This window comes from Aspergillus multicolor, assembly GCF_047715735.1.
Source record: "Aspergillus multicolor strain CBS 133.54 unplaced genomic scaffold BDW74scaffold_16, whole genome shotgun sequence".
Taxonomy (NCBI): domain Eukaryota; kingdom Fungi; phylum Ascomycota; class Eurotiomycetes; order Eurotiales; family Aspergillaceae; genus Aspergillus; species Aspergillus multicolor.
In genome coordinates this window covers 555,863-576,747 of record NW_027395967.1, presented here as the reverse complement: position 1 = coordinate 576,747, position 20,885 = coordinate 555,863, and the positions used below count along the sequence as shown (strand labels likewise).

Genomic DNA, 20,885 nt, shown 5'->3' with positions numbered 1-20,885 from the left:
AAAGGAGATCAATATCAATATCCCCCGATGAATACACGGTACCTGATAAGTATGACAGGTGCAGTCTCACCAAGTTCTCCAATATTGTTGACGCGGTAAGAGCAAGGGCTCGCTGGTATGCTAGCAGAGTTTCTAGAATGTCCAATAACAAAGGAAACAACTACATCGGAGACATTGAGAAGCCTGTTCTCCTTCGCGCTCTCTGGCACCATGCCACGCCGCTTTCATTGTTCGGCAGTGAAACCGCATATAACGAAGAGGAAGCTCTACGCCAAGCTGAGCAACAGAAATGGAACATCGATGAACTACTGGGAATGAATATCAAGGCATGCCTGAGGAATGACTATGCGCTGCGTGTGGAGTATCACCATCATAACAGCCGCAAATTCCATGAAGTCATCGAGGATTTAAGGGCCGGTGGTCATGCTACTAGAGTTCCTAGGAGGAGAAGCCCTCCAAATCCACAGTGGTACATCGGCGACCTTGACAAAGGAGATCTTCTCTATGCCCTTTGGCACAATTCCATACCCAATACCTATGCTGGATCTCAAGTCCAGTTCGACAGCGAGGAAGCCCTCCGTCAAGCTAACAAGGAGTATGTTTCGCCGGGGGAATATAATCATAGTTGTAACTTCAGGTTTCATGAAGTGATTGACGCGGTTAGGGGAGCGGCTATGGCTAGGCCTGGCGCTACTGCTACCGATCCTCCTGCTGGTCAGACTCTTCCCCCTAATGAGCCCTCCCCCGGACTATGCTACTGCTATTGCTCAGGTTACTGATACATCTGTCACTAGATCGTCAGCTACTAGATCTTCTGGCTTTGAGGCTCCTCCATCGTATCGTACGTCCTACACTCCTCTCCTCTCCTCTAATATACTCCACTTTACAGGTTCTAACGTCGCAAACCATATATTCAGAGCTCTAAAGGACAACTGAGTCGGTTGTACAGGTAAGTAGAAGGTGAGTCCTCTCTTGAAATCGTTTTTGGTTGGCTTGATTTCTTTGTCATTAGCACCCTCTGTGGATGTTCTGTTTTCTCAAGGCTATTCTGCAAGGCATGCCTGTTGTAATCATCACTACTATCTTCGTTCTTGCAGTGCATACAGTTTATCATACCATCCATCGTCTGCTTCTTATCTCTTATCTAATCTTGGTATGTTCCACAGTATGCTTGACCGTGCGGCGAGCATGGAGAGCACACACCTTTAGACTTTACAATGGCTTTTTCTGCGTGATTTACCTCTATAGCTTTCTTGAAGAGAGAAGAGCTAGTTTGAACAAAAGTACCTATCTATCATATCATTAACCAGAGCCTATAGGCAAGGCTTGGAGTCTTGCCAATGTAATCTTGTGCCGGGCTGTGTTTACTCAGAACAAACGGAGCCGCAAACGCAGAATTTCATGTCTTCTCTGCGAATCCTTTGAATGTTTTTCCCCCTGACCCTCTCCTGAGTAAATCCTCAGCTCACTCGTAAGAGTATTGGAAATCGCGTATCACCGAGATATTGCCGACTCCGAATCGACCAGGATGGATGAGACCTAGGGCAATTCCGTCAGGAGCTCCGCTACCGTGGTGGCCGGCCGAGCGAAACCCACAATGCAGAAACTATTTCCTCAAGCTCGAACTCTAGGCTTAAGAGTTCTACATACTCCGTCTAAGCCTGTATTCGACGTCGTATTTGTGCACGGGTTGAATGGTCGCTCTGATAGGACTTTCTTCCATCCGGGGAAAGGTGTATACTGGCCGGTTCACCTCCTACCCATCGATCTCCCGTCAGCGCGTATTCTTGCATTTGGGTACGATGCGGATCTCTTTGAAGTGAAAGGGTCAATCAGCGGAAATTACATACAGGATCATGCAAGAAACTTGGTCCGCGATTTGGCTGGCACTAGACGTGATAACATGCCGGTAAGTGCTCTCCATCACAATGACCGCCCATTCTGGCTTCAATAAGCTTACGATTTCTCCTTCTCTTCAAGGCCAGCCGAACAATCCTCTTCGTGGCCCACAGCCTTGGAGGTCTTGTGGTCAAAAAGGCCATGATTCTTGCGAAGGAGTAGGCAGGCGACCATGGTCGAAGTGCAGAGGATACATTGGGTATTGCGTTCCTAGGCACTCCACACCACGGCTCCAACGCTGTCTCCCTCGGTATGTTCATCACAAAGATGTTCCGGGCAGAAGAGACGGTTTGCAATGACCGGCTCCTTAAGCAGCTCACGGCCGATTCCAAGGGCCTAGCAGAGATCCATGATTCGTTTATACGCTGGACGAGAGAAAAGGGGAGTCAAATGTGAGGTTTCTATTAAATGCGCTCTTCTATTAGCACGACGTATATTCAGCGGCCCACCCGTGGACTTTCTTACATTCGTTTATCCGCTATATATCCGCAGAGCTGCGATCAAGTCCCGTAGGGCATGGACCTATCATTGACTTATAATTCAACTGGACTTAGGGGTATAGTCCCTCCTCACAGAAAGCGCAACGAATCACTGTTTGAAGATCTTTATAGAGGTTGTTATTGAGTGTGATCTGCTATTTCGCTCTCCGGCTTTGTTCGAGAGCCGCAATTGAGCGTCCAAGCGTGCGTTGAATGGCGGCGTCTGGATCAAAGGTAGATTTGGTTGTAGAGACGGAGTTCATACCGGTACACCAAGAAAGGAGATTGCCTCCAAGGCGGGGAAGCGCCTAGAATCCTATGATCCTTGGAGATTTGGCTGTCGCGTGATCCCCGGTACTACACTAGTATAGACTCGCAAACCGCCCCTACGGAGTACGTGCTCTCCGTCCGTGGACCCGTGCATCATAAACGGCCGGTACATTTTTCTTTTTCCGCCCGCCACAATTGAAACTCAAGCTGAGAGACAGGGCGCGCAAAACGTGGACGCCGGCGGACTGGACGCGCCTCCTCTTTCCAGCCCGTTCTGCAATCCACCCCGCGCTTTAATGTTCTTTCCAGCCTCCAGCCCACGGGATCAATTGCCTCTACGAAGCAATGCCATTGTATCTCAGGGCATCCAATGGCCGATGAGCGATGCTGACATTCGGATGAACGGATGGCTGAAGTGTGTTGAGCTGTTACACGAGCTGACGGGCTGGCTGAGTTCTGCAGATTGCGATGTTTAATTGCCCAGTAGGACAATCAGCGAACCCCATGGCGTCGTTCTCGAAATTCGATGTTGTCCCGTCTCCAGCCTCGTCGCGATGTGAAATGAACTCCGATCTCGCGGTTAGAGCGGATGGCGTTCAGGGGTATTCTCGACGGCCATCAAGTGCGACAATGATGCCCGCGGTAGAGTACAGGGTACGAAGCCTGACAATGCATCATACCCGTCCTGTGCTCATTAGACAGGATGGAAAATTGCGGCAGATTCGTGGCAATGGAAAGATGCAGTGCGATGTGAAGCCGACCAATGCATAGTTCTAACCTGCGTACCAGAAAGACCCCGAGTGTCGAAGAGTTGAGCCGGGATCCAGTATCTTATCCAGCCATTTTCCAATTCTCAAGCAAATCCCGATGAGAGGCAGCTTGAAATTCGTTGTCGAGAAGCATCTTCTCACTCAGGAGCGTAGCCCTAGAAAAGGAAACCCGGTCCGGATTGATGGATACACGACAGTAAACATAGTCAGCGAAAAAGCCTCGCATAGAATAATTTCCCTAACCTCCCGCTATTCTCAACTCTGGTAAACTGCGAGCGATATAGAATCATAAGGTATACGTCACCCGTATGTTGCCGTGGGGGTTGCGGAGTATCTCCGAGAGCAGTCCCAGCCGAGGACAGCCCCTCCACTGATCGATCGAGAGATTCTGTCTAGCGCGATAGGCTTATCGCATTACCCTCGGGAAGTGGGACAGGGGGGACGCCCGTTGAAGCGGGGATGGAGCGGTGCATGTCGAAATTTAGTATCGGCCTAGGGTGAGTCAAAGAAGGCTGGGCCCATAGCACTCGAGGCCATGTTCATCGAGGGGGGGCTATGCCATGCACGCAGCCGCCCGACCCAGACCCAGCCCTATTCAAAAGTTTGGGAGTATCGAAAATTGTTGACGTGCAGAACCGTTGCGGTTGAGATTGAGGCTGGGGGAAATGAGCTCACACTCTGAACAGACCCCCCATCTCAGCAAGGACAGCACCTTCCCCCAAAAATTGATTCAATAATCCCTTCCTTTCCCTCCACACTAGCTCCTTCTTCCATCCCTTGTTGACGTGCATGAAGTGGGGACTCTCTACCCAAAGCAGCTAAATGTCTTACCCGTACTCCCGCCCATCGCCTGCAAGTACACAGAATAGGGCTAACAACCCGCTGCGGCGCATCCCCGGCTGCAGATCGGATCCTGGGTAATGTCAGGCCTCGTATTTGCTGATCGCACCCAACTGGGCAGGATGCGTTATTGGCCGCGGCGTAAGGCGAGCCACTAGCGACCGAGACAGCTCACAAAGGGTGGGCTTATCGGCCAACCAGCCCCCTTGGTGCCGGTGGTGTTTGCTGGGCGTGCAGGGAGCTGAGGCAAGAGATCTGTGCGACAGGGTACCTTTGCTACTGTTTATCATTGCATGACTCGATGGGACGGGTACGTTCGATTGCTATATAACTATATCCTGCCTTCCTTCTGCTGCTCTGCGTTGTAATTCTTCTATTACTTGCATGCCCTCGTTTCATTCCTTCAGTTCCAGTTCCACAGGTACAACAACAAAAGACAATGCATCACACACTCGCTCTCCTCGTTGCCTCTCTTGCAACTCATGTCCTTACATCCCCGGTCCCGATATCCCTATCGAAGCGCGCCCCGGTCGGCCAGGTCATCAGCTACTGCAACGCCCCCGGCACAATTGCCCTGACCTTCGACGACGGGCCCTCCCAGTACACCGGCGAACTGCTCGACCTGCTGGCCGAGTACGGCGCCCGCGCGACATTCTTTGTGTTGGGCGACGCATCGGCGTCAAATCCCGCTTTGTTGCAGCGCATGGTCAGCGAGGGCCACCAGGTCGGCTCGCATACGTACGCCCCCAATTCCAATCCCTCTCTCATTCCCAACCTCTATCTAACAAATCCTAGATACTCCCACCCCTCCCTCACAAGCCTCAGCTACGACGGTATCGTCTCCGAAATGTCCTCGCTCGACTCCGTAATCCGCCCAGCTCTCGGCGTAACACCCTCGTACATGCGCCCGCCATACCTGGAGACCAACGACGCCGTGCTGCAAGTCATGCGCGACTACGACTACCGGGTGATCTCGGCGAGCATCGACACCAAGGACTACGAGAACCAGGACCCGAATGCGATTATCGCGACGAGCTTTAGTAATTTTGTCAACCAGCTTGATGCCGGCGGGAGTATTGTGCTCTCGCACGATATTCATTATTGGACTGTTGCGAGTTTGGCGAGGGCCATGCTGGATGAGGTTGCCAATAGGGGGTTGATCGGTACGTTGATCTTTTTCGTTTCTATTTGCAGTTTATTCGAGTGAAAGTTGCTAATAATGTTGTAGCGACGACGGTGGGCGAGTGTCTGGGTGAGGCGTCGAGCGCGTGGTACCGGTGATACTGATATTCTGAGAGAGGTGGCTTGATTGATTCGACGGGTTGGTCCGGCTTCACTTTACATATTGCTTCATTACATACTGCTTCATTTGTTACATATTGCGATGTCTGTTTGGTATAGCGACGGGATAAAACTGCGGCACAGGTAATACTAATCCACTTACGAGTATTATGACCCAACTGCAACTTTCCAATATTTCCTCGCTGATCATCATCCCTCTCAACAATTTCCTCCCCTTACGCAAAAAAAAAAGTGCTCAGACCCATCCCAGGTAAGGGGACTGGTCTCGGAGGATAACCGGTGAATCAAAGTCTCAACTCAATGAACGGCGGGCCGAACCCCGAGCCCTAGGTTCGTCAGCAGCAACATCTCACTCCCAGCCTTCTGGGTTCGATCGATCGTTCGTCTCACAAGTTCGCCTTTCCGATCGCTTATTAATATCCTCTTGATTAACTTCACACAGCCCTGGGTCTATCAGCCTCGGCCTGCCCAGCGGACCCAGCCCCCTCGGCCCGGGGATGGGGCCAGCCCTAATCGCAACGCCTGTGCGACACGAGCCTCGCCCGCTTTCCAATGCTGTGGGTTCTGGTGCGTCTGAATCCAATCAGGGGGTCGCTGATGCCGCCCGACGTTCGGGAGTACTGGGTTTATCCCTAGCGACAGAGATATTGTATGACGCGTCCGTGCGTCTTGTTTGATTGCGCTGGGCTTTGACTCAACACCTATCCAACACTTAGCGCTTTGCGATTTGGATCGGCTTACGGCATTTGTGATTTGTTGATTGAACTGGGGATAACTTACTGGGTTTCGGGAAATTCCAGCTCCGATAATCTACGAACCATACCATAGGTGTGGTAGAGTTTCGGAATTCGGACACTGTGGCACTGGTAGGCGCTGAGCCCCATCTCCACTGGTTTCCCCCAGGTCTGAAGCGACTATCATTTGACTCTGTTTCTAGATCTCTGCCGACTCAACCTCGACCTCGAGCTCGAGTCATCTGCCCGCGCCAAAGCCTCGACCCGGCCCCTCGACCGACGATAACGCTGCTTGAACCCATCACATTTCGCACGCAGCGCAGATCCACAGGCTTACGAGTCCGTTGCTGTTTGGACTAAACGCACAGGTTCGGAAATTATACGTATACCCAAACAGTAAACTGGCCCGAGCAAGCGCGATCGCACGGGCCATCCATCGAAGCCCTAACGCAATCCTCTATGCATTAAATAAATAAGATAGTCAATGCGCTGGCATCGTCGCGGCCATACATTGCGGGCTAAAGTTAGCTATGCAAAAGATAGTATCCGATCAGGTTAATTTAGGGTGGCTGGCAGACGCCAGGTCAGCAGGATCCATGCACGTCGGATTTGCATTGCTTTTCCAGGTCGCGGTCGAGGTTGGGAGAACCACTAGATGGATTATTCGCCTGCAAGCGACAGGAGGGGGGGTGCTAAGATTATCTTCGACCTGCCTAAGCGCCACAGTTCCAAGCCCCCGGGTGGGGGTCTGCTAGAATGTGATCTGTCGTGCATGAACGGATTGGACGCTCGAATCAGGGATGAGATGGCTGCGCTCGCGTGTGACATACCCCCGGTTCTGTGTAGCGTTGATGATGCAGGCGGGCCAATCACTTACTGCCGTAAGTCAAAGAACCGGTTCGTCTTCTGCTGTCTTGGGAGTTGGGAGAGAGAGTGATTTGTTGATATAAATAAATAACGGCCCAGCAGCCGCCAGCCCTAGGGACCGGGGTTTGCTTTCTGATGCTGGATGCCGGGGTGGACATCTGGAGCTATATGCCGTGATAGTGAGGACACTTTACGACGCTGCTGCTTTTCTCAGGGCCCTTTCCTGCCACCGCGTTTTGTATGCTACGGAGTACCGCGCCAAGGGTCTGAACAAGGAAGCAGCAGCGTATACAGAGTAGCTCGAGCGTGGTGGAGTTTCGTCGAAGCGCAGATCCTTTCTGTTTGATCAGTGCTTGGTCTCGCACTTTCGGGGTTGTTGGGTAAGGTATCTCGGCAACCTTGCGCTTTTCGAGGCCAGGTTTCGCTGCTCAGCCCTAGAGCCGCCTTCAGTGGAGCGAGTCGACAGTTGCCCAATCTGCTCTAGTTAGATTTGGCGACTCCGTATTCTCGCGATGCTGGGGTAGCTTTTTCCTTGGGTTCTGATCGTAGATTGGAATCCTTCTCTGAGCCGGCAATCGGTAACGCATCGACGAGAGGAACCCAGATGACCGCGAGGATGAGATGCTCGAAGTTCTTCCTAGCCGAGCCCAGGGACGACAGCTGTTTTGGGCTGGCTTTGGTCATGCGAACATCAACCCCTGGGTATCATGGTATGCTTGGGGCGCGAGAATGTCCGGTCCAACGTGCATATGTACTGGGCGATATGTCAAGCCTCACTGCCGAGGGACCTGCACGAGAAACCTTGACGACATAGCTTCTCTCGGTTGGGTTCCAGTTGCAGTTGCAGTTGCAATCTGACTTCATGGCACCGGACATAGATTTGTGAAAGCCGACGGGTCGCAGACGTAGACGGGTTCGTCCTCAATCCTCCATAGCTATCTTGCAAGCTGCTATGTGCTCTTATTGTGGACTATCAGCGATGTCCCTTCCGTCCTTAATGGCTCCCGGAAAGTAGTGTTGTTGTACATGCATTGAGTATAGTCGAGCACCGCTGTATCGTACCTGTTCAGAGAGATGCCTCTCGCGTGACGTACTGACTGGACTTACGACAGAGGCTTACACGAGCTGGAGTTATTTTTGGGTGCCTAGTCATGATATCATTTTAGCGTGTGTACCTAGGTACAGGAGGCTAGGGATGGGTCCGGGGGGTTTAAAGGTTAAAACAGCATGTTGATGAAAACCTGATCAGCTCCTGCTCGGCCGGAGGCCAACCTAATCCCAGATTGCAACATTGGCCCTTATTTAGGGATTACGTCTACGGGATGTTCATATGAACAACCTGCGACGCCTGGACCCAGTAGTGAACCTTGGAAGAAGCTCAACCGATCCTCGTAGGAAAATACTTCGACATATACCTGACCAATATTGCAAAACGAACAGCGCCTTCCAAGGTTGACTTTGAGGGCAATGAGACATTATAATGTTCTCCTATCTACACTCTGCGCTTTGGAACCACCGCAAACTCCGGTTTTGGAGCACGACATACACACTTCTTCGGCGCCTAGATCGTCTAATGCGTGGTCGATTCCCAGTCAAAGCGCGATACGTGAAGGGTAGCAGCCTGTTCAAGTGTCTGACACCCACATCACGACCAGCACCTAACCCCCCAGTTGCATCACCGCACACATGTGCAATTATGCTCTATGCTCTGTGCGCACATGTCAATGATACCATCTACTATACCCAGGTAGGTAGCTTGGGGTATTAAGCTAGCTCCCCAGCGTCCCTTTCTTGCGCCATCAAAATATCTTCCTCGTGACACTTGACCCAGTGCATCGGGTCGCTGTTACCACCCGCCATGCATCACTTTACCATGGGAAGGAGCGTCCTTGTCCTTACATGTGTTATTGCCTTTGGTGCATACCCAGTAAACGCAGACAACCCGACCGTCGTCCTTCCCTCTGGCACCGTAATCAGAACCACCTTCTCGCAGACCAACACGCCCAGCGACACGCAGACCGCTAATGCCTTCATCGGGATTCCATTTGCCAACCCGCCCGAGCGTTTTGCTACCCCGGAACCCGCCTCAGCATGGGAGACCCTGACTGCGCAGACCCCCCGGTCCATATGCATGCAGCAGGTCAAACCGCAACCCAGTGCGTGAAGCTTGCCTGACCCCTGTCTTGCTTGATCGTTCTCCGACCGGGGAAATTCTAATAGACGCCTCACACAGCCGAGGCCTTTGACATCGCTGCATATTTCAGGACTCCACGGGGACTCTGACGACGCCGAGCAAAGCGAGGACTGCCTGTATCTCAATGTGCATACGCCGGCGGATGCGGCAACGGATAATGAGAAGGAGGTTATGTTCTGGGTATATGGGGTACGTTCTCCAACTCTCCTTCCTGTTTACCTGTTATACTATTTCCCCCCTTCCCAGCACTGACCCTCTTTGTTTATTGCCACTATACGGGAATCTGCAAACCAGCTCAGGCACCAACAAGTGGAACAATGGGATCTCTCTGGCGATCAACAACGATGCTATTGTTGTGACGCACGATTATCGACTCAGTGGTACGACTTCGCCCCAAAATCCTCATGAACTTATACAGTCCTGGTGCTGGCTCAGTTTAATCTAGTTAGACCATGCACCCTTATCGGAATTTACTGACCCTTGCTCTTCGTGCTCTAGTATTTGGTTTCCCCAACCGTCCTGACGTTGACGACCCCGACGCCCAAAATCTAGGTTTCCTGGACCAGCGACTCGCGCTGGAATGGGTCCAAAATAACATTAATTACTTCGGCGGCAATCCGGCAAAGGTCACCATCTTCGGCGAGTCTGCAGGCGGATATTCGGTCAAGTAGCTCGTCGCAAACGCCCCTTCTCCTCCCTAGCTCCGCGCCGCAATTATCGAGTCCCAGGCTCGGTTCCTCCTCGGAGACGGGGGGCAGAGCTACCAAAATGTCTGTGAGCAATTTGGCTGTAGCGGGGAAGATGATGCTGTGAGTTGCATGCGCGATATTGATGCCGAGAAGGTGCGCGAGTACGTGTCGGAGATGAGTCTGTCGTCCCCCCCGGTGGCGGGCGGGCATACCTGTGTTGCGAACGTCTCGGATGGCATCAAGGATGGCACTTTTGCAGACATGCCGATCATCGTTGGCACGAACAACGACGAGACGAGTCGCATGGTGTACAGCGCCATACATAACCTGACTGACGACGCGGATCACTTCCTGCATGAGGTACTTCGTCAGGCCACGGGTAGACTTGTAGCCGATTATGTTGAGAGTAAATTGAGGACGATGACCGGCCACAATCCGCTTGAGTATGACGACCTGGCCAGGTGAGTCCCATCCACTCCCCTAAGCCCGAGGTCTTAGCCGCTACCATGCTTTAGCATCACGAGAAGTCTTCAGCTCATTCGTCCTCTTCCCATACAGATCTTCACCGATATAGTCTTCACCTGTCCAACCGGCGAGCTGGCTCGCTACTTCGCCTCGCAGGGCCGCCCGACCTGGAAGTACCGTTACATGGCGTCGTTCTCGTCTGAATTCATTGTCCCTGGCCGTGGCGCCATCCACGCTAACGAGGTCCCTGAGGTCTTCGGCACGTACCCGTTCTTTTACTGGGATAACAACACGCAATATATACCATATCTCAGCGGGTATATGCGCGACACATGGGCTGCCTTTGCGAAAGACCCTGATGCCGGTCCGCAGAGCCGGCCGAAGGCCACTGAGAGCAACGAAACGAACAGATTATGGCAATTGAAGTGGACTCTAGCTTGTAGACTGTGTCTCCGGGTACAGTAGAAGCATATTGCGACGGCCTGGAAATAATCACGGACCAGTTGCCGCTCGGATGGTAGGTCATATGAGTATTGATTCTAGAAACTCCGGCACGGTAGTTGACTGAGGAGAGAAGGATGCGAGAAAAGTGCTTTCATATGCTGTGTTTATCGTAGAAATTTTGTTGTGAGACTGCGCGTAAAATACATTTGTTCTGGCAATATTGATCCGTAGCAGCGGTCCTCACCCTAGTTAATCTCACGAACTACCATACATGACTTGGATCTGAATAAGTTACACACGACCTCGAGGTCCAAAGATGAGACTCTCTGCCAGTTGTCCGTCCCCCCAGACCGCACCCTATGAGTTATACATATGCAAAACATCGGAGTGAGAGGAGTTACCCACAAAAGGCTCAGGGTTCTGAGTCTGTTCCTCTTCTACATTATGGCAGGTAGACCTTGCTTCCCCGCGTCACGCGATTGAGCTTCTGCTACCCTACCTTTCCAGCTACGCCGCACTATTCGCCAGCAAATTTATACTGTTTGCCCTCACATGCAAGGCTTCACGCAATATCCACTGGGGGAGCCGCGCCAGGCCTCGTGGCGATACATCAGAGGAGCAAGCAGAATCTAGAATCCAGAACCCAGTTTTAGGTTAAGAGAAGCGCAATCGAGATGTTGAAGGATGGGGCCCGTGTTAAAGCCTGGGAGACTGTTCAGCTTTTGATTGACCCAGGTGGCCTAAGATACTGGAGGAGACTGTGAATTGAAAACGAGTAGAGCGTGTTGTCAATTGATGAACAAGAACAGTAAGAAAGATAAAAAGAGATAAAAAAAAAAGCTCTGCCTTACCTTAACTTCGTAAATACACTCCCAGTATTCCTCTGCCAGTATCACGATGAACCCTCCAGCTTGGGGAGTGCTGTACAGTCAGGAAGCTTTGCTCTGTCCCTGGTTTTCTTCAGCCGCGTTAAATGCGGTGGAAAGTATGTCCAAGGGCGATGTCGCTTTCAAAATATCGCGGACAAAAAGGACGAGCCGTCTCGGCCCAAAGCAAGCCTGTAAGATGCTGGCTGCCTCTCGTGCCGTCTTTGAGCGGTTGTTATCTGTGTGTTTGACCGTCATGAACAGAAAACTACTACGTACTTTTTTTAAAGGGTACCGTACTAGGTCCTAGGTATAACAAACACCCACGCCCTTCCATGACCGCACCTGAAACTACAGACCAAAGGCATCGGGTTCAAGATGCTTGACAGCACCTACCTCGGTGTAACTAGCTGTCGCTTTGCAGGTATCAGCCTGGGTTTGGGGCGATTATTCGTCTGTTTGGTTGATGAAGCAAAGCGCCTTAGTCTCAACCGTGGAAGCTTGGCTGTGTGATCCCAATGACTTTGCTTCGCTGCAGGCGTACTTTTCAAGGTTTGTTCAGCCCTCGTCTTGCCTAATGTAATGTGGCCTGGCTAGTACGAGTCGAGGGCCCTTGCCCCTGCATAGCGACGGCCGCTGCATGAATTGGCTGCAGATTACGCCATCGACATCTGTACTGTGGGCCGAATCGCAGATACTTGGGCAGCACGTGCAGGACAAAGAAACAGCAGCTGGGAAGCTTCCGGGTCGGTAACACAGGGTCCTTGAATAAGTGGAAGAGCGGGATCAATAAGCGCAGCTGGTGCCACAGTCCGTCTCAATAAAGATGCCAAGCATGACCCTATTGAGCCCTAATTCGGCCACCTGAACCCCGAACCACGCGCTCTCCAGCGGCAAAGTAGAAGCATAACTCGGAGGGACCTGCAGCCGGCCTGGAGATTAGTTATTACTTAACAAAGAGCTCGTTCCTATATGCCCCACAGGTCTGTCGCCGATTGACTGCCACCTGCACCCTGCCACCTGCGACCTACCCGTCTCCTCTTATCGCCATCAAAACGGAGTACGCAAAGCCCAAGCTCGAAGACGACATTTCCGACTTGGACACCCTCCGAAACTCCTACACAGAAGAAGAGCACATTGGATTCCTCAACGGAACACCCAGGCCAGCAAGACACCGCTTGCGAAACCTTCAAATCTCACCCCTAACAGCCTGCGCCCTCGCCTCGACCTTCCTCTTCCTCTTCACAACAGCCCTCTACACCCTCCTGCTCCTGCGGCACCTCCCCCGCGAAGTACAGACCCTCATCGAATCACACAGCTACAAAGGCCCGCTGCCCATCCACACCGACGCCGCAATGGGCCCCTACATCATCTGCCCCAAAGCAAAATACCCCGCCACACCACCCGACTGCTCCTTCGACCTGCTCATGAACGGCTGGGTCCCAAACGCCTGCTTTGACAGCGCCATGCACGAGTTCCACACAAAAGATAAAAACTTCGACTTCTACAAAGACCTGAACGGGACTATGATTGTGACGCAGGAGCAAATCCTGCACGGGGATCCGGCAAGCTACCCCAGCTGGCTATTTGTCTCGGAGCGCGAGCACAACGAGCACTGCGCGTACATGATGAATCGCACCGTGAGCGTTAATGCGAAGCGTCTGGGGGCGAGGCTTGATACGTGGCTTGATGAGAAGCATGTTCAGCATTGTTTGGGCGTTAGTTTGCGGAAGGAGGTGAGGGATTCGGGGTACATTGATCCGCATATTATGGCGTGGTTTCGCAATCATCGGTGTTATTTGGGGGGAGGGGCATGGGGGGTATATATATTGATTTTGGTGGCTTACTTTTGCGCTCTCAATGGTGCGTTTTGGCGTTAAAGGTGGCCTCTTGTCAGGCGGTGGTGCACTGCGGATAGGATCTCTTCTTTCCGTTAGATATAGTGTATTTCAGCAAGTGCCGGCTGGTATCCTTATACTGGGTTGGTCTTGTTGAGTCGTATCTGTTATTCGCGGCGTGTATTACTTGACCAGACACAATGAGGTGAAGCGGTCGTCTCTTGATAGGTATTAGCTACCATGGCCAACTCGTACCCCTGCCTGTCTGGACAACTTCAGGGCGAGAAAGCAACTATGAGCCCAAGCTAGGCAAGATACCTAACCCTGGTCCCCAAAACAATGATTTATCCCGTCCTTCCGGGGTAGGACCAACCTTGATGGTTAAGGCTGTGGTCGCACCTTCCCTGATAACGCGAAAGCCCCGCGGCAATAAAACCGCAACCTGAATCAACTCAAACCTAGAAGTTTGCCTAACGTTTTCCTGCATACTCGTGTCAATGACTCTGCCAAGTCGCAATCCGCGAACTCCAAGTCAGCCATTGGTGGACTGAGCGTGGCGCAGGGCAGACCTCGTATTCGAAAAGTGCTGCCTCCAGAGTCCAGATCAAGAGGCCGCCCGTTCTCGGGATGTCCTCTGGTAATTCAGCCTCCTGGTTGTCTCATTTCCTCCAGGTCATAGTTCCTCAAGATCGATGGCCGCCATGGAGATCGAGTACTCCGGAGCTTTCACGCCAGCCGACCTTGCGATAGAGCATTCGTTTCTCCTCCCACCCTGGCCCTTATTCGATGAAAGACAGCTGACCGGAACCTTATCGACGCTTCAAAGTGGTTTTACGCCCACGTCTACCCCGCCCCGGACTCGCGTCAAGCGACCGCATACAAAGTCTCGCCGGGGATGCTATAACTGCAAGTGTCGGAGGGTCAAGGTGCGACAACGTCTTCGAACACTTCTAACTTACGTTCCGAAGCCTCCCGGCTAATAGTGTTTATTGACAGTGCTCAGAGGCGAAACCAGCTTGCGGCAATTGCCTGCACAAGGAGCTCAACTGCGTATACCCACCTCCGCCCGGCTCCGATACGCGGCTGCAGAGATATTCATCAAAGTCGACCTCAACGTCCCCCAACGATGAAAGGTCCCTATCGCCATCTCTCACGATTACTAGAGTTGCAGCAACCCCTTTTACAGGCGACGATCTCCGCTTTTGGCACCACTTCCTCGTCGATGCCCGACCACACCTCCCGTTCGGCGACGAGGCGACCTGGCTATCAACGATTCCAGCATTCGCGCATGATGTACGACCCAGATACCCCTTCGAGCTAATGGAGTCAGTATGCTGACAAGATGTGGTTGTAGTGCCCATCCCTTCTGCACGCCCTCCTCTCCCTCGGCGCCTCCCACTGCGCGCTCATAACCCTGAATACCAACACTACCGCCAGGCAACGGCAACAGTACCACTCGCTCGCCATTTCTCACCGTGGCAAAGCCATCTCCGCACTCAATGAGACGTTCTCAAAATCCAACCCTACAGTACTTGAAATGGACGGCGCTTTAGCGACTTGCTACAGTCTCACCTTTCAAGCGCACCATATGGCTGACGGGGCCATCGATTTTGCCGTCATGGTGCGCGGATGTGGACTAGTCACGAATTGGTACTTTGCAAATGAGGCGAAGAGGGAGAGTCAGATCTTTAACCTGAAGAATGCGGGGGAGATGGAGGGGATGATTACGTCGTGGCTGGAGTCCGATATGCGGGCTGTGTGCGATGCAGATACAATTAGGGTTTGTCAAAAGGCGCTGGACAATCTGCGCGATCTGCTACAGACCCCGGCGCATGTTGCATTTTGGGCTGCGCTGAGTCGATGTTATGAGGGGATGTTGCTCTCACATCGGCATGCATTTCTGGCCCTCGCGGGTATCTATCAGGCATGGCAGGAGATGAGTAACGCCGAATTCATGAGCTTTGTGGCGGCCGATGACCATATTTCCCGTGTCCTATTCTTACACTATATTACTATCGACAGGTTCATGAGGCCGGTATACATGGAGCTCGCGCGCGAGCGGAGTATACCCAGCGGTGGTGGGAGTTTTCTGTCATACCGGTGGGTGGAAGACCTATACGCCAGCTTGTCGAGCGAGATGAAGGGGTTGGTCAGGGACTTAGTGGGTTGTATTGCGTTGGATCTGCTTCCAGAAGTCGAGAGACATAGAAGGAATTATCCAGAGTGGAATCATGAGCTTGAGGGGTTCATTGAGTGGTTGCGGCGGTGGGTGTCGAAGGAGATGTTAAAGCTATATAATATTTGATCGAACCCGCCCTAAAAGAGAATAACATTTAGACAAACATATAAGACGCTTGAAACAAAAGAGCATGGGAAGTAAACACCAGCAGACGCCCCCTCGCCCTCCAACATAACCCTAATGCATGCTAACACAATCAATCGATCTATGCCCCAGCATTCCCAATTCCTACTATCCATCCGATATCCACCTCGATGTATGAATTCTACTTCTGAAAGAACCCACCCTTATACTTCTCATGCCACGTCCTCGCCTTCGAGTTCCCTGAACTCTCAGCCGAAAGCCATTTTGACGGATGATACCACCCCAGTACCATGAACGCAAGCAGCATCGGCACCGCCTCAAGCACGTACAGCGGCCACTCGTGCGTCATGACATATGACTCCGTACCGAGCGCAAACTCGATGAGGCGGAAGATGGAGCGGACCTACCTCACCCATTCTCATTAGCATAATCACCCTTCTAGAGTAAGAAAGGGAAAAATTAGGTGGGAGAAGCATACCATAATGAAAAACCCCGCCCCATAAACCCCCCTCAGCACCATCCGCATCCCCATGCCCTCCTCCCCCTTCTCCAACACAGCCCTCTGAAACCTAAGCACAACAGCCAGAAACGCACTGAACGTCGCGACCTGCAATGCCAGTCCACCGATCAGCACGCCCGTCCCGATCTCCTCCATTTTCCCCTTCCATTCGCCGGACGCTGCGATTCCGCTTCCGCCGCCTTGTGTAAGCATGGCTGCGATGTCGAGGGTTATGAAGATTTTGGGGAGGTGCGAGATGCGGATTATGCCGGCGATCTTCGTATCCAAACTCTTTTCTGACTGTCTTCCTTCTTCCTCCCTAGTTAGTGCCGCACTGGTACCAGTACCGGTACCACTTCCAGTTTGTCTCCTCCTCCTCCTCTCACCCTTCCGCCCCCCAGCATCCCCAGCTTGCGGTTGTTCTCGACTTGAGCAGGTAGAGCGAATAACCCGTCCAAGAAGCACATATAAACTGGCACAAACCAGCACGGGCGCAAGCACAATCATCGTCTGGCTCGTCGCGAACAGCCCGATATCCTGTGTCGACTGTGTACTCGCACTGCGCTGCGCGTACGCGATGATCTCGATCAGGGCCGCGATGATGATGGGCGCCGAGAAGCTGTAGCGGAAGTACTTGCCACTCGAGGTTTTGTGCGCGGTCCAGGAGATGTAGAGGTGGTAGAGCAGGGGGACTAGGTACAGCGCGGCGAAGAGAATCGAGGCAGCCAGAAACGGGGTGAAGAAGAAGAGGCTCCAGTCGTCGTCTTCTTCGGTGTCGACGGCGCGCTTGGCGTGGATATCGTGCTTGATGTACATGTTGGCAATCTAGATTGTGCAGCTCGAGATAGATGGTACGGTAGATGATGTTGGTGACTGCACCGTGTACCAATTGACCGGTCTTCATATATAGTTGGGATGGGGTATCGCCTCAACGCGTCTGCCTGGACTGAGGCTGAGCTCGTTTTCTCGCATCGCTCGTTCAGTGCAGCCATGCACTGTACATATCAAGCCATTCATCGTGGATGCGAGAATGCGAGAGTGCGAGAAGTGGTGCTGTATACTTTTGCAGGGCCTGGGATCTGATTGGCGCTCGTTTAGAATGCGAGCACAGCCTGCAAAGTCTCGGCGGCTGACTGATGTTTGACAGTCGTTCCTTCAGAGCCCGAGAGTAAGCTTTTGGCATTTAGCAATTTCTCCGCAGACATCTGCAGGACTCTTGTAGTCAGTCTTCTAGTTGCGCGGGCTCAATGTGTCGGCCCAAATCCCGGGGCCAGGCCAGCCCTGATTCACCCGCGGTACGGCACACGGAGACTGGAAAATGTCAAGGCGCAGATCATATTTGCCAAACATCCCTTGGTATTGTAGGACTATAATCATTTGCGAGCCAGTGAGCTTTCGGCCATGAAAGTCCACAGCATTATTCTTCCTTTGGCAGGGCAACGCCTCCTTCATCGCCTTCATAGTCTTCATCGTCTTCACTACTCTCTTCATTAGCGGTACCATCATAATACCCATGCAACACAGCGTTCCAAACGTCCAAAACGCTTTTAAACTTCACACTCCATTTTGATAGCGGAAAGTCAAGCATATGGTCCACCACGTCACCCGGTGTTTCGCCGTTTTTGTTCACCGCGTTGATATCTGCACCACGGCGTAGCATATATATCATGGTGTTAATGAACCTTTGTATGGCTATGTTAGTATATTTTTCTTTTGAATATCCAGATAGGATTTGCGGGAAATGCTCCAGCAAGATATGCAGACAGGTATTAAGTTCATGATCTCGATCGTGAAGAGTGGACCCAAGTTGAAGAAGAGCTTTGACTGCTCGACGTGATGGACCCGAGTATACTTCCCCATTATCTGCGCAGTATTGAAGTAGGAGTGTCCGACCAAGGGAGTCACGTTCTCGCGTCACCAGGTAGTCCGAGCTGTGACACAAGATAAGACTAAGCAAGGTATGCACATTTATGTTTGGTCCATAATGCTGTGATGGCTACAGTTTAGTGTCCAATGCTAGTAAGGAGGCAGAGTCACACGACAACCGGTGTAGACTTACTATCCTGCTCAACATTCTCAAGAAGAAACAGCCTTCTCCTCTGAGGGTTGGATCGGCACCAGCATCCAGTAACATTCTTCGGCATTCATTTGCGCGGTAACGCAACTCTCCATATTCTTCCCACCCACTTAATGCGAAATCTGCGTAATCCTCATAGAACACTTGGTCTAGAAGGGGACTATGCAATGTTAGGCCAGTCTTATTTCCTCTCTTTAGGAAGCATTTACTAATAACCCTCTCTCTTGCGGATTATTATAGATTTCTCCATGCAACCTGTATCCGCTCCATTTTCGATCAGGTACCTACAGATCATGGGCCAAGAACTATAAACTGCGTACTGAAAAAGTCAGTAAAACCTAATATCCTCTTTGTATGTCTTACAGTGATTAAAGAGCGACCCTCAGAGTCACAATCCCACAATGATGCATCGCCCTTAAGGAGAAGGTCTCGAAAACCATCGAAATCACCCGCTCTAATTCGGTGGAAAACGAGAGAATCATTGGGGATCATTCTTCGCGCTGTTATCATAGGGGATAGGAATGTCGTCCGAGTCATCGGATGGTCGGAATCCACAGTTTGGTGGAAATAGACTGATATGTAAGGTTTTCGCTCGCTGTCTCCCTCAAGTTCGGGGTGGATATCGACTCTGGCGCTGAGCCGCTCATAGTTTCTCTTGTGTCCCTTCTTGCTCTCGAACTCGGTTTTCCATGCTTGTATGCGCACCTTGCAATGGGGGACTTGATGCTCGTACGAAGTTCTCGCTATCCTCATGAGCTCGAAATCTCCCGGGCGGCTTCTGCGGTTTACTTTATGGCTGAGTTAATAAGCAGCCCATCAAAGGTATCGCAACAAACTTACTAATAGCTTGACTGTTGATGTGTACCTCGGTGGATGCATGCAAAATTCTTCCAATCATAGCTAGGGCATCATCGGATTTAGAGTGAGATACTTGAACAGCATTCTGCATGAGCGCTGACGTATCCTCATCTGCATCCCTTGAACTCGATGGCTGCGATAATCTCTGAAGAATATTGTTTATGTTTCCAATAACGGACTTGGCATTGCGGTCCCGCAGGACTTTGTTCTTGCTTCCACCAAGGAAGCCAAGCTGACTGACACTCATGAAGATTCGCGATGAGTCTGTCGGTCGATGGGTAGCAGAAAGGAGCTTGGTAAGTAGCTCAATTTGCATGAGCGTTTCTGGAGTCAACGCAGCGTTCGTGGTAATGTTGCATCCTTGAAAAAAGCCTTGAAGTGCAGTGGCGCTTGACCCGAGGCTGGTTTCACCGAAAGTCTGGTGAATATGACCTAGTTGACGATCCATCGTGAGATAGGTTAGTTGCCGTTGACTCCTTTACTGTGATAGTCGAGGACAACCCTCCTGTGCCGTCTCAAAATGGTCGCTTATGAGAAGGTCTCATGGATGATCATTCAGCTGAAGGTTCCGGGTTCCAAGAGCAATGGTGTGTAGCACAGTCTACACGTGATTGTTCAGGATTGGCTGTTGAGCCGCCAGCCTTGCTTGTGAGACCGGTCAGTAATGATAAGTGCGGGGGAAACGAGTAAGCTGAGGTGGATTCAGTAGATTTGGGCTGTTCTTCGAAACCGTCAAGCAACATGGCTGAGCCACTCGGTATTGTGTCTGGTGTTATAGCCGTCCTTGGAGCGGCTAAGCAGCTTTATGCAATCATTGAAGGCATTACTGACGCGCCGGACGTCCTGGAGAGAGCCAAGTCTGACATTCTAATGACTGTCGAAATCCTGGAGAGCTTGCAAAAGCACCTAGGGGGGCCGGCCGGCGAGATAGGCAAACGCTATCCCGACCTATCACCCGTCTTGGATCGGTGCCGGCTCAAGTGTGATGCTTTGAAATCTCTGCTGAGCAGCTTAATTAAGCACTCCGACAAGATCAGTCTTGGAGACCGGACGAGGTTGGCACTTAAGGAGGACGACATCGAAAATCTCAGGATGGATATAAGCTTGGCCCGAGAGAGTCTCACTCTCGCTCTCACCAGCTTGGTTCTGTATGCTTCATGTTAATCCCTGACAAATGGCGATATTGCAAGGCTAAGTCTCATTCGCCAGTGTCGCATCCACGAATAGCCACGAGACGATCGAAAGATACAAGGGCAAGGCCAGCAAGGTCATGCAAGATATAACAGACCGGATAAACAGAATTCAGATTACAATTGACGTCATGGGCAAAGAGCTTGGCGAGGAGAAGAGAAAAGGACTTGCGGATCAAGACTCGGCGCTTAAGGAACATCTGAACCTTTGCCGTGAGAGCGCGAATAGAGTTAAGAAGCATGCGCAATACAAATCTGAGTTTGGGAACATCATGGCGGCG

At 51.7% G+C, this 20,885-nt stretch overlaps 9 protein-coding genes across 9 annotated transcripts; 6 read left to right on the top strand and 3 right to left on the bottom strand.

The window, feature by feature from the left end:
* Nucleotides 1-137: 137 nt before the first annotated feature.
* On the top strand, nucleotides 138-779 carry BDW74DRAFT_179302 (uncharacterized protein; the record flags this gene model as incomplete). Its single annotated transcript, XM_073729438.1, has 2 exons — nucleotides 138-595; nucleotides 665-779. The coding sequence occupies 2 exons, from the start codon at nucleotides 138-140 to the stop codon at nucleotides 777-779; spliced, it is 573 nt and encodes a 190-aa protein (XP_073582943.1).
* A 441-nt stretch (nucleotides 780-1,220) lies between these two features.
* Nucleotides 1,221-2,685, top strand: BDW74DRAFT_155268 (uncharacterized protein). Its single transcript, XM_073724809.1, has 2 exons — nucleotides 1,221-2,300; nucleotides 2,365-2,685. The coding sequence occupies exon 1, from the start codon at nucleotides 1,598-1,600 to the stop codon at nucleotides 1,952-1,954; it is 357 nt and encodes a 118-aa protein (XP_073582942.1). The 5' UTR covers nucleotides 1,221-1,597; the 3' UTR covers nucleotides 1,955-2,300; nucleotides 2,365-2,685.
* A 1,878-nt stretch (nucleotides 2,686-4,563) lies between these two features.
* Nucleotides 4,564-5,724, top strand: BDW74DRAFT_155266 (chitin deacetylase). Its single transcript, XM_073724808.1, has 3 exons — nucleotides 4,564-4,996; nucleotides 5,054-5,421; nucleotides 5,487-5,724. Exons 1-3 carry the CDS (start codon nucleotides 4,698-4,700, stop codon nucleotides 5,537-5,539), a joined length of 720 nt encoding a protein of 239 aa, XP_073582941.1. The 5' UTR covers nucleotides 4,564-4,697; the 3' UTR covers nucleotides 5,540-5,724.
* A 3,914-nt stretch (nucleotides 5,725-9,638) lies between these two features.
* BDW74DRAFT_155263 (uncharacterized protein) lies at nucleotides 9,639-10,310 on the bottom strand. The gene is made up of 2 exons (XM_073724807.1): nucleotides 9,854-10,310; nucleotides 9,639-9,735 (listed from the first exon to the last, which is right to left on the bottom strand). The coding sequence occupies exon 1, from the start codon at nucleotides 10,252-10,254 to the stop codon at nucleotides 9,904-9,906; it is 351 nt and encodes a 116-aa protein (XP_073582940.1). The 5' UTR covers nucleotides 10,255-10,310; the 3' UTR covers nucleotides 9,639-9,735; nucleotides 9,854-9,903.
* Nucleotides 10,311-10,334: 24 nt separating this feature from the next.
* BDW74DRAFT_155262 (uncharacterized protein) lies at nucleotides 10,335-11,022 on the top strand. The gene is made up of 2 exons (XM_073724806.1): nucleotides 10,335-10,505; nucleotides 10,603-11,022. Exon 2 carries the CDS (start codon nucleotides 10,693-10,695, stop codon nucleotides 10,972-10,974), a length of 282 nt encoding a protein of 93 aa, XP_073582939.1. The 5' UTR covers nucleotides 10,335-10,505; nucleotides 10,603-10,692; the 3' UTR covers nucleotides 10,975-11,022.
* A 2,207-nt stretch (nucleotides 11,023-13,229) lies between these two features.
* On the top strand, nucleotides 13,230-13,483 carry BDW74DRAFT_155261 (uncharacterized protein; the record flags this gene model as incomplete). Its single annotated transcript, XM_073724805.1, has 1 exon — nucleotides 13,230-13,483. A coding segment is annotated over exon 1 (224 nt), but the record flags the coding sequence as incomplete, so codon positions are not given.
* Nucleotides 13,484-14,313: 830 nt separating this feature from the next.
* BDW74DRAFT_155260 (Zn(II)2Cys6 transcription factor) lies at nucleotides 14,314-16,362 on the top strand. The gene is made up of 3 exons (XM_073724804.1): nucleotides 14,314-14,583; nucleotides 14,654-14,950; nucleotides 15,012-16,362. The coding sequence occupies exons 1-3, from the start codon at nucleotides 14,350-14,352 to the stop codon at nucleotides 15,960-15,962; spliced, it is 1,482 nt and encodes a 493-aa protein (XP_073582937.1). The 5' UTR covers nucleotides 14,314-14,349; the 3' UTR covers nucleotides 15,963-16,362.
* On the bottom strand, nucleotides 16,162-17,295 carry BDW74DRAFT_179299 (uncharacterized protein; the record flags this gene model as incomplete). The annotated part of the gene is made up of 2 exons (XM_073729437.1): nucleotides 16,162-16,383; nucleotides 16,459-17,295. 2 exons carry the CDS (start codon nucleotides 17,293-17,295, stop codon nucleotides 16,162-16,164), a joined length of 1,059 nt encoding a protein of 352 aa, XP_073582936.1.
* A 344-nt stretch (nucleotides 17,296-17,639) lies between these two features.
* BDW74DRAFT_32939 (uncharacterized protein) lies at nucleotides 17,640-18,875 on the bottom strand. Its single transcript, XM_073732535.1, has 2 exons — nucleotides 18,539-18,875; nucleotides 17,640-18,466 (listed from the first exon to the last, which is right to left on the bottom strand). The coding sequence occupies exons 1-2, from the start codon at nucleotides 18,611-18,613 to the stop codon at nucleotides 17,897-17,899; spliced, it is 645 nt and encodes a 214-aa protein (XP_073582935.1). The 5' UTR covers nucleotides 18,614-18,875; the 3' UTR covers nucleotides 17,640-17,896.
* Nucleotides 18,876-20,885: the final 2,010 nt, after the last annotated feature.

Coding starts and splice junctions, on each gene's coding strand:
- BDW74DRAFT_155262 (XM_073724806.1), top strand. CDS start 10,693: ATGGCGTCGTTCTCGTCTGAATTCATTGTCCCTGGCCGTGGCGCCATC.
- BDW74DRAFT_155268 (XM_073724809.1), top strand. CDS start 1,598: ATGCAGAAACTATTTCCTCAAGCTCGAACTCTAGGCTTAAGAGTTCTA.
- BDW74DRAFT_32939 (XM_073732535.1), bottom strand. CDS start 18,613: ATGTTACTGGATGCTGGTGCCGATCCAACCCTCAGAGGAGAAGGCTGT. Junction 18,467..18,538: donor TGAGAATGTTGAGCAGGATA/GTAAGTCTACAC, acceptor TAGCCATCACAG/CATTATGGACCAAACATAAA.
- BDW74DRAFT_155263 (XM_073724807.1), bottom strand. CDS start 10,254: ATGCCCGCCCGCCACCGGGGGGGACGACAGACTCATCTCCGACACGTA.
- BDW74DRAFT_155266 (XM_073724808.1), top strand. CDS start 4,698: ATGCATCACACACTCGCTCTCCTCGTTGCCTCTCTTGCAACTCATGTC. Junction 4,997..5,053: donor CACCAGGTCGGCTCGCATAC/GTACGCCCCCAA, acceptor AACAAATCCTAG/ATACTCCCACCCCTCCCTCA. Junction 5,422..5,486: donor TGCCAATAGGGGGTTGATCG/GTACGTTGATCT, acceptor ATAATGTTGTAG/CGACGACGGTGGGCGAGTGT.
- BDW74DRAFT_155260 (XM_073724804.1), top strand. CDS start 14,350: ATGGCCGCCATGGAGATCGAGTACTCCGGAGCTTTCACGCCAGCCGAC. Junction 14,584..14,653: donor GCAAGTGTCGGAGGGTCAAG/GTGCGACAACGT, acceptor GTTTATTGACAG/TGCTCAGAGGCGAAACCAGC. Junction 14,951..15,011: donor TTCCAGCATTCGCGCATGAT/GTACGACCCAGA, acceptor ATGTGGTTGTAG/TGCCCATCCCTTCTGCACGC.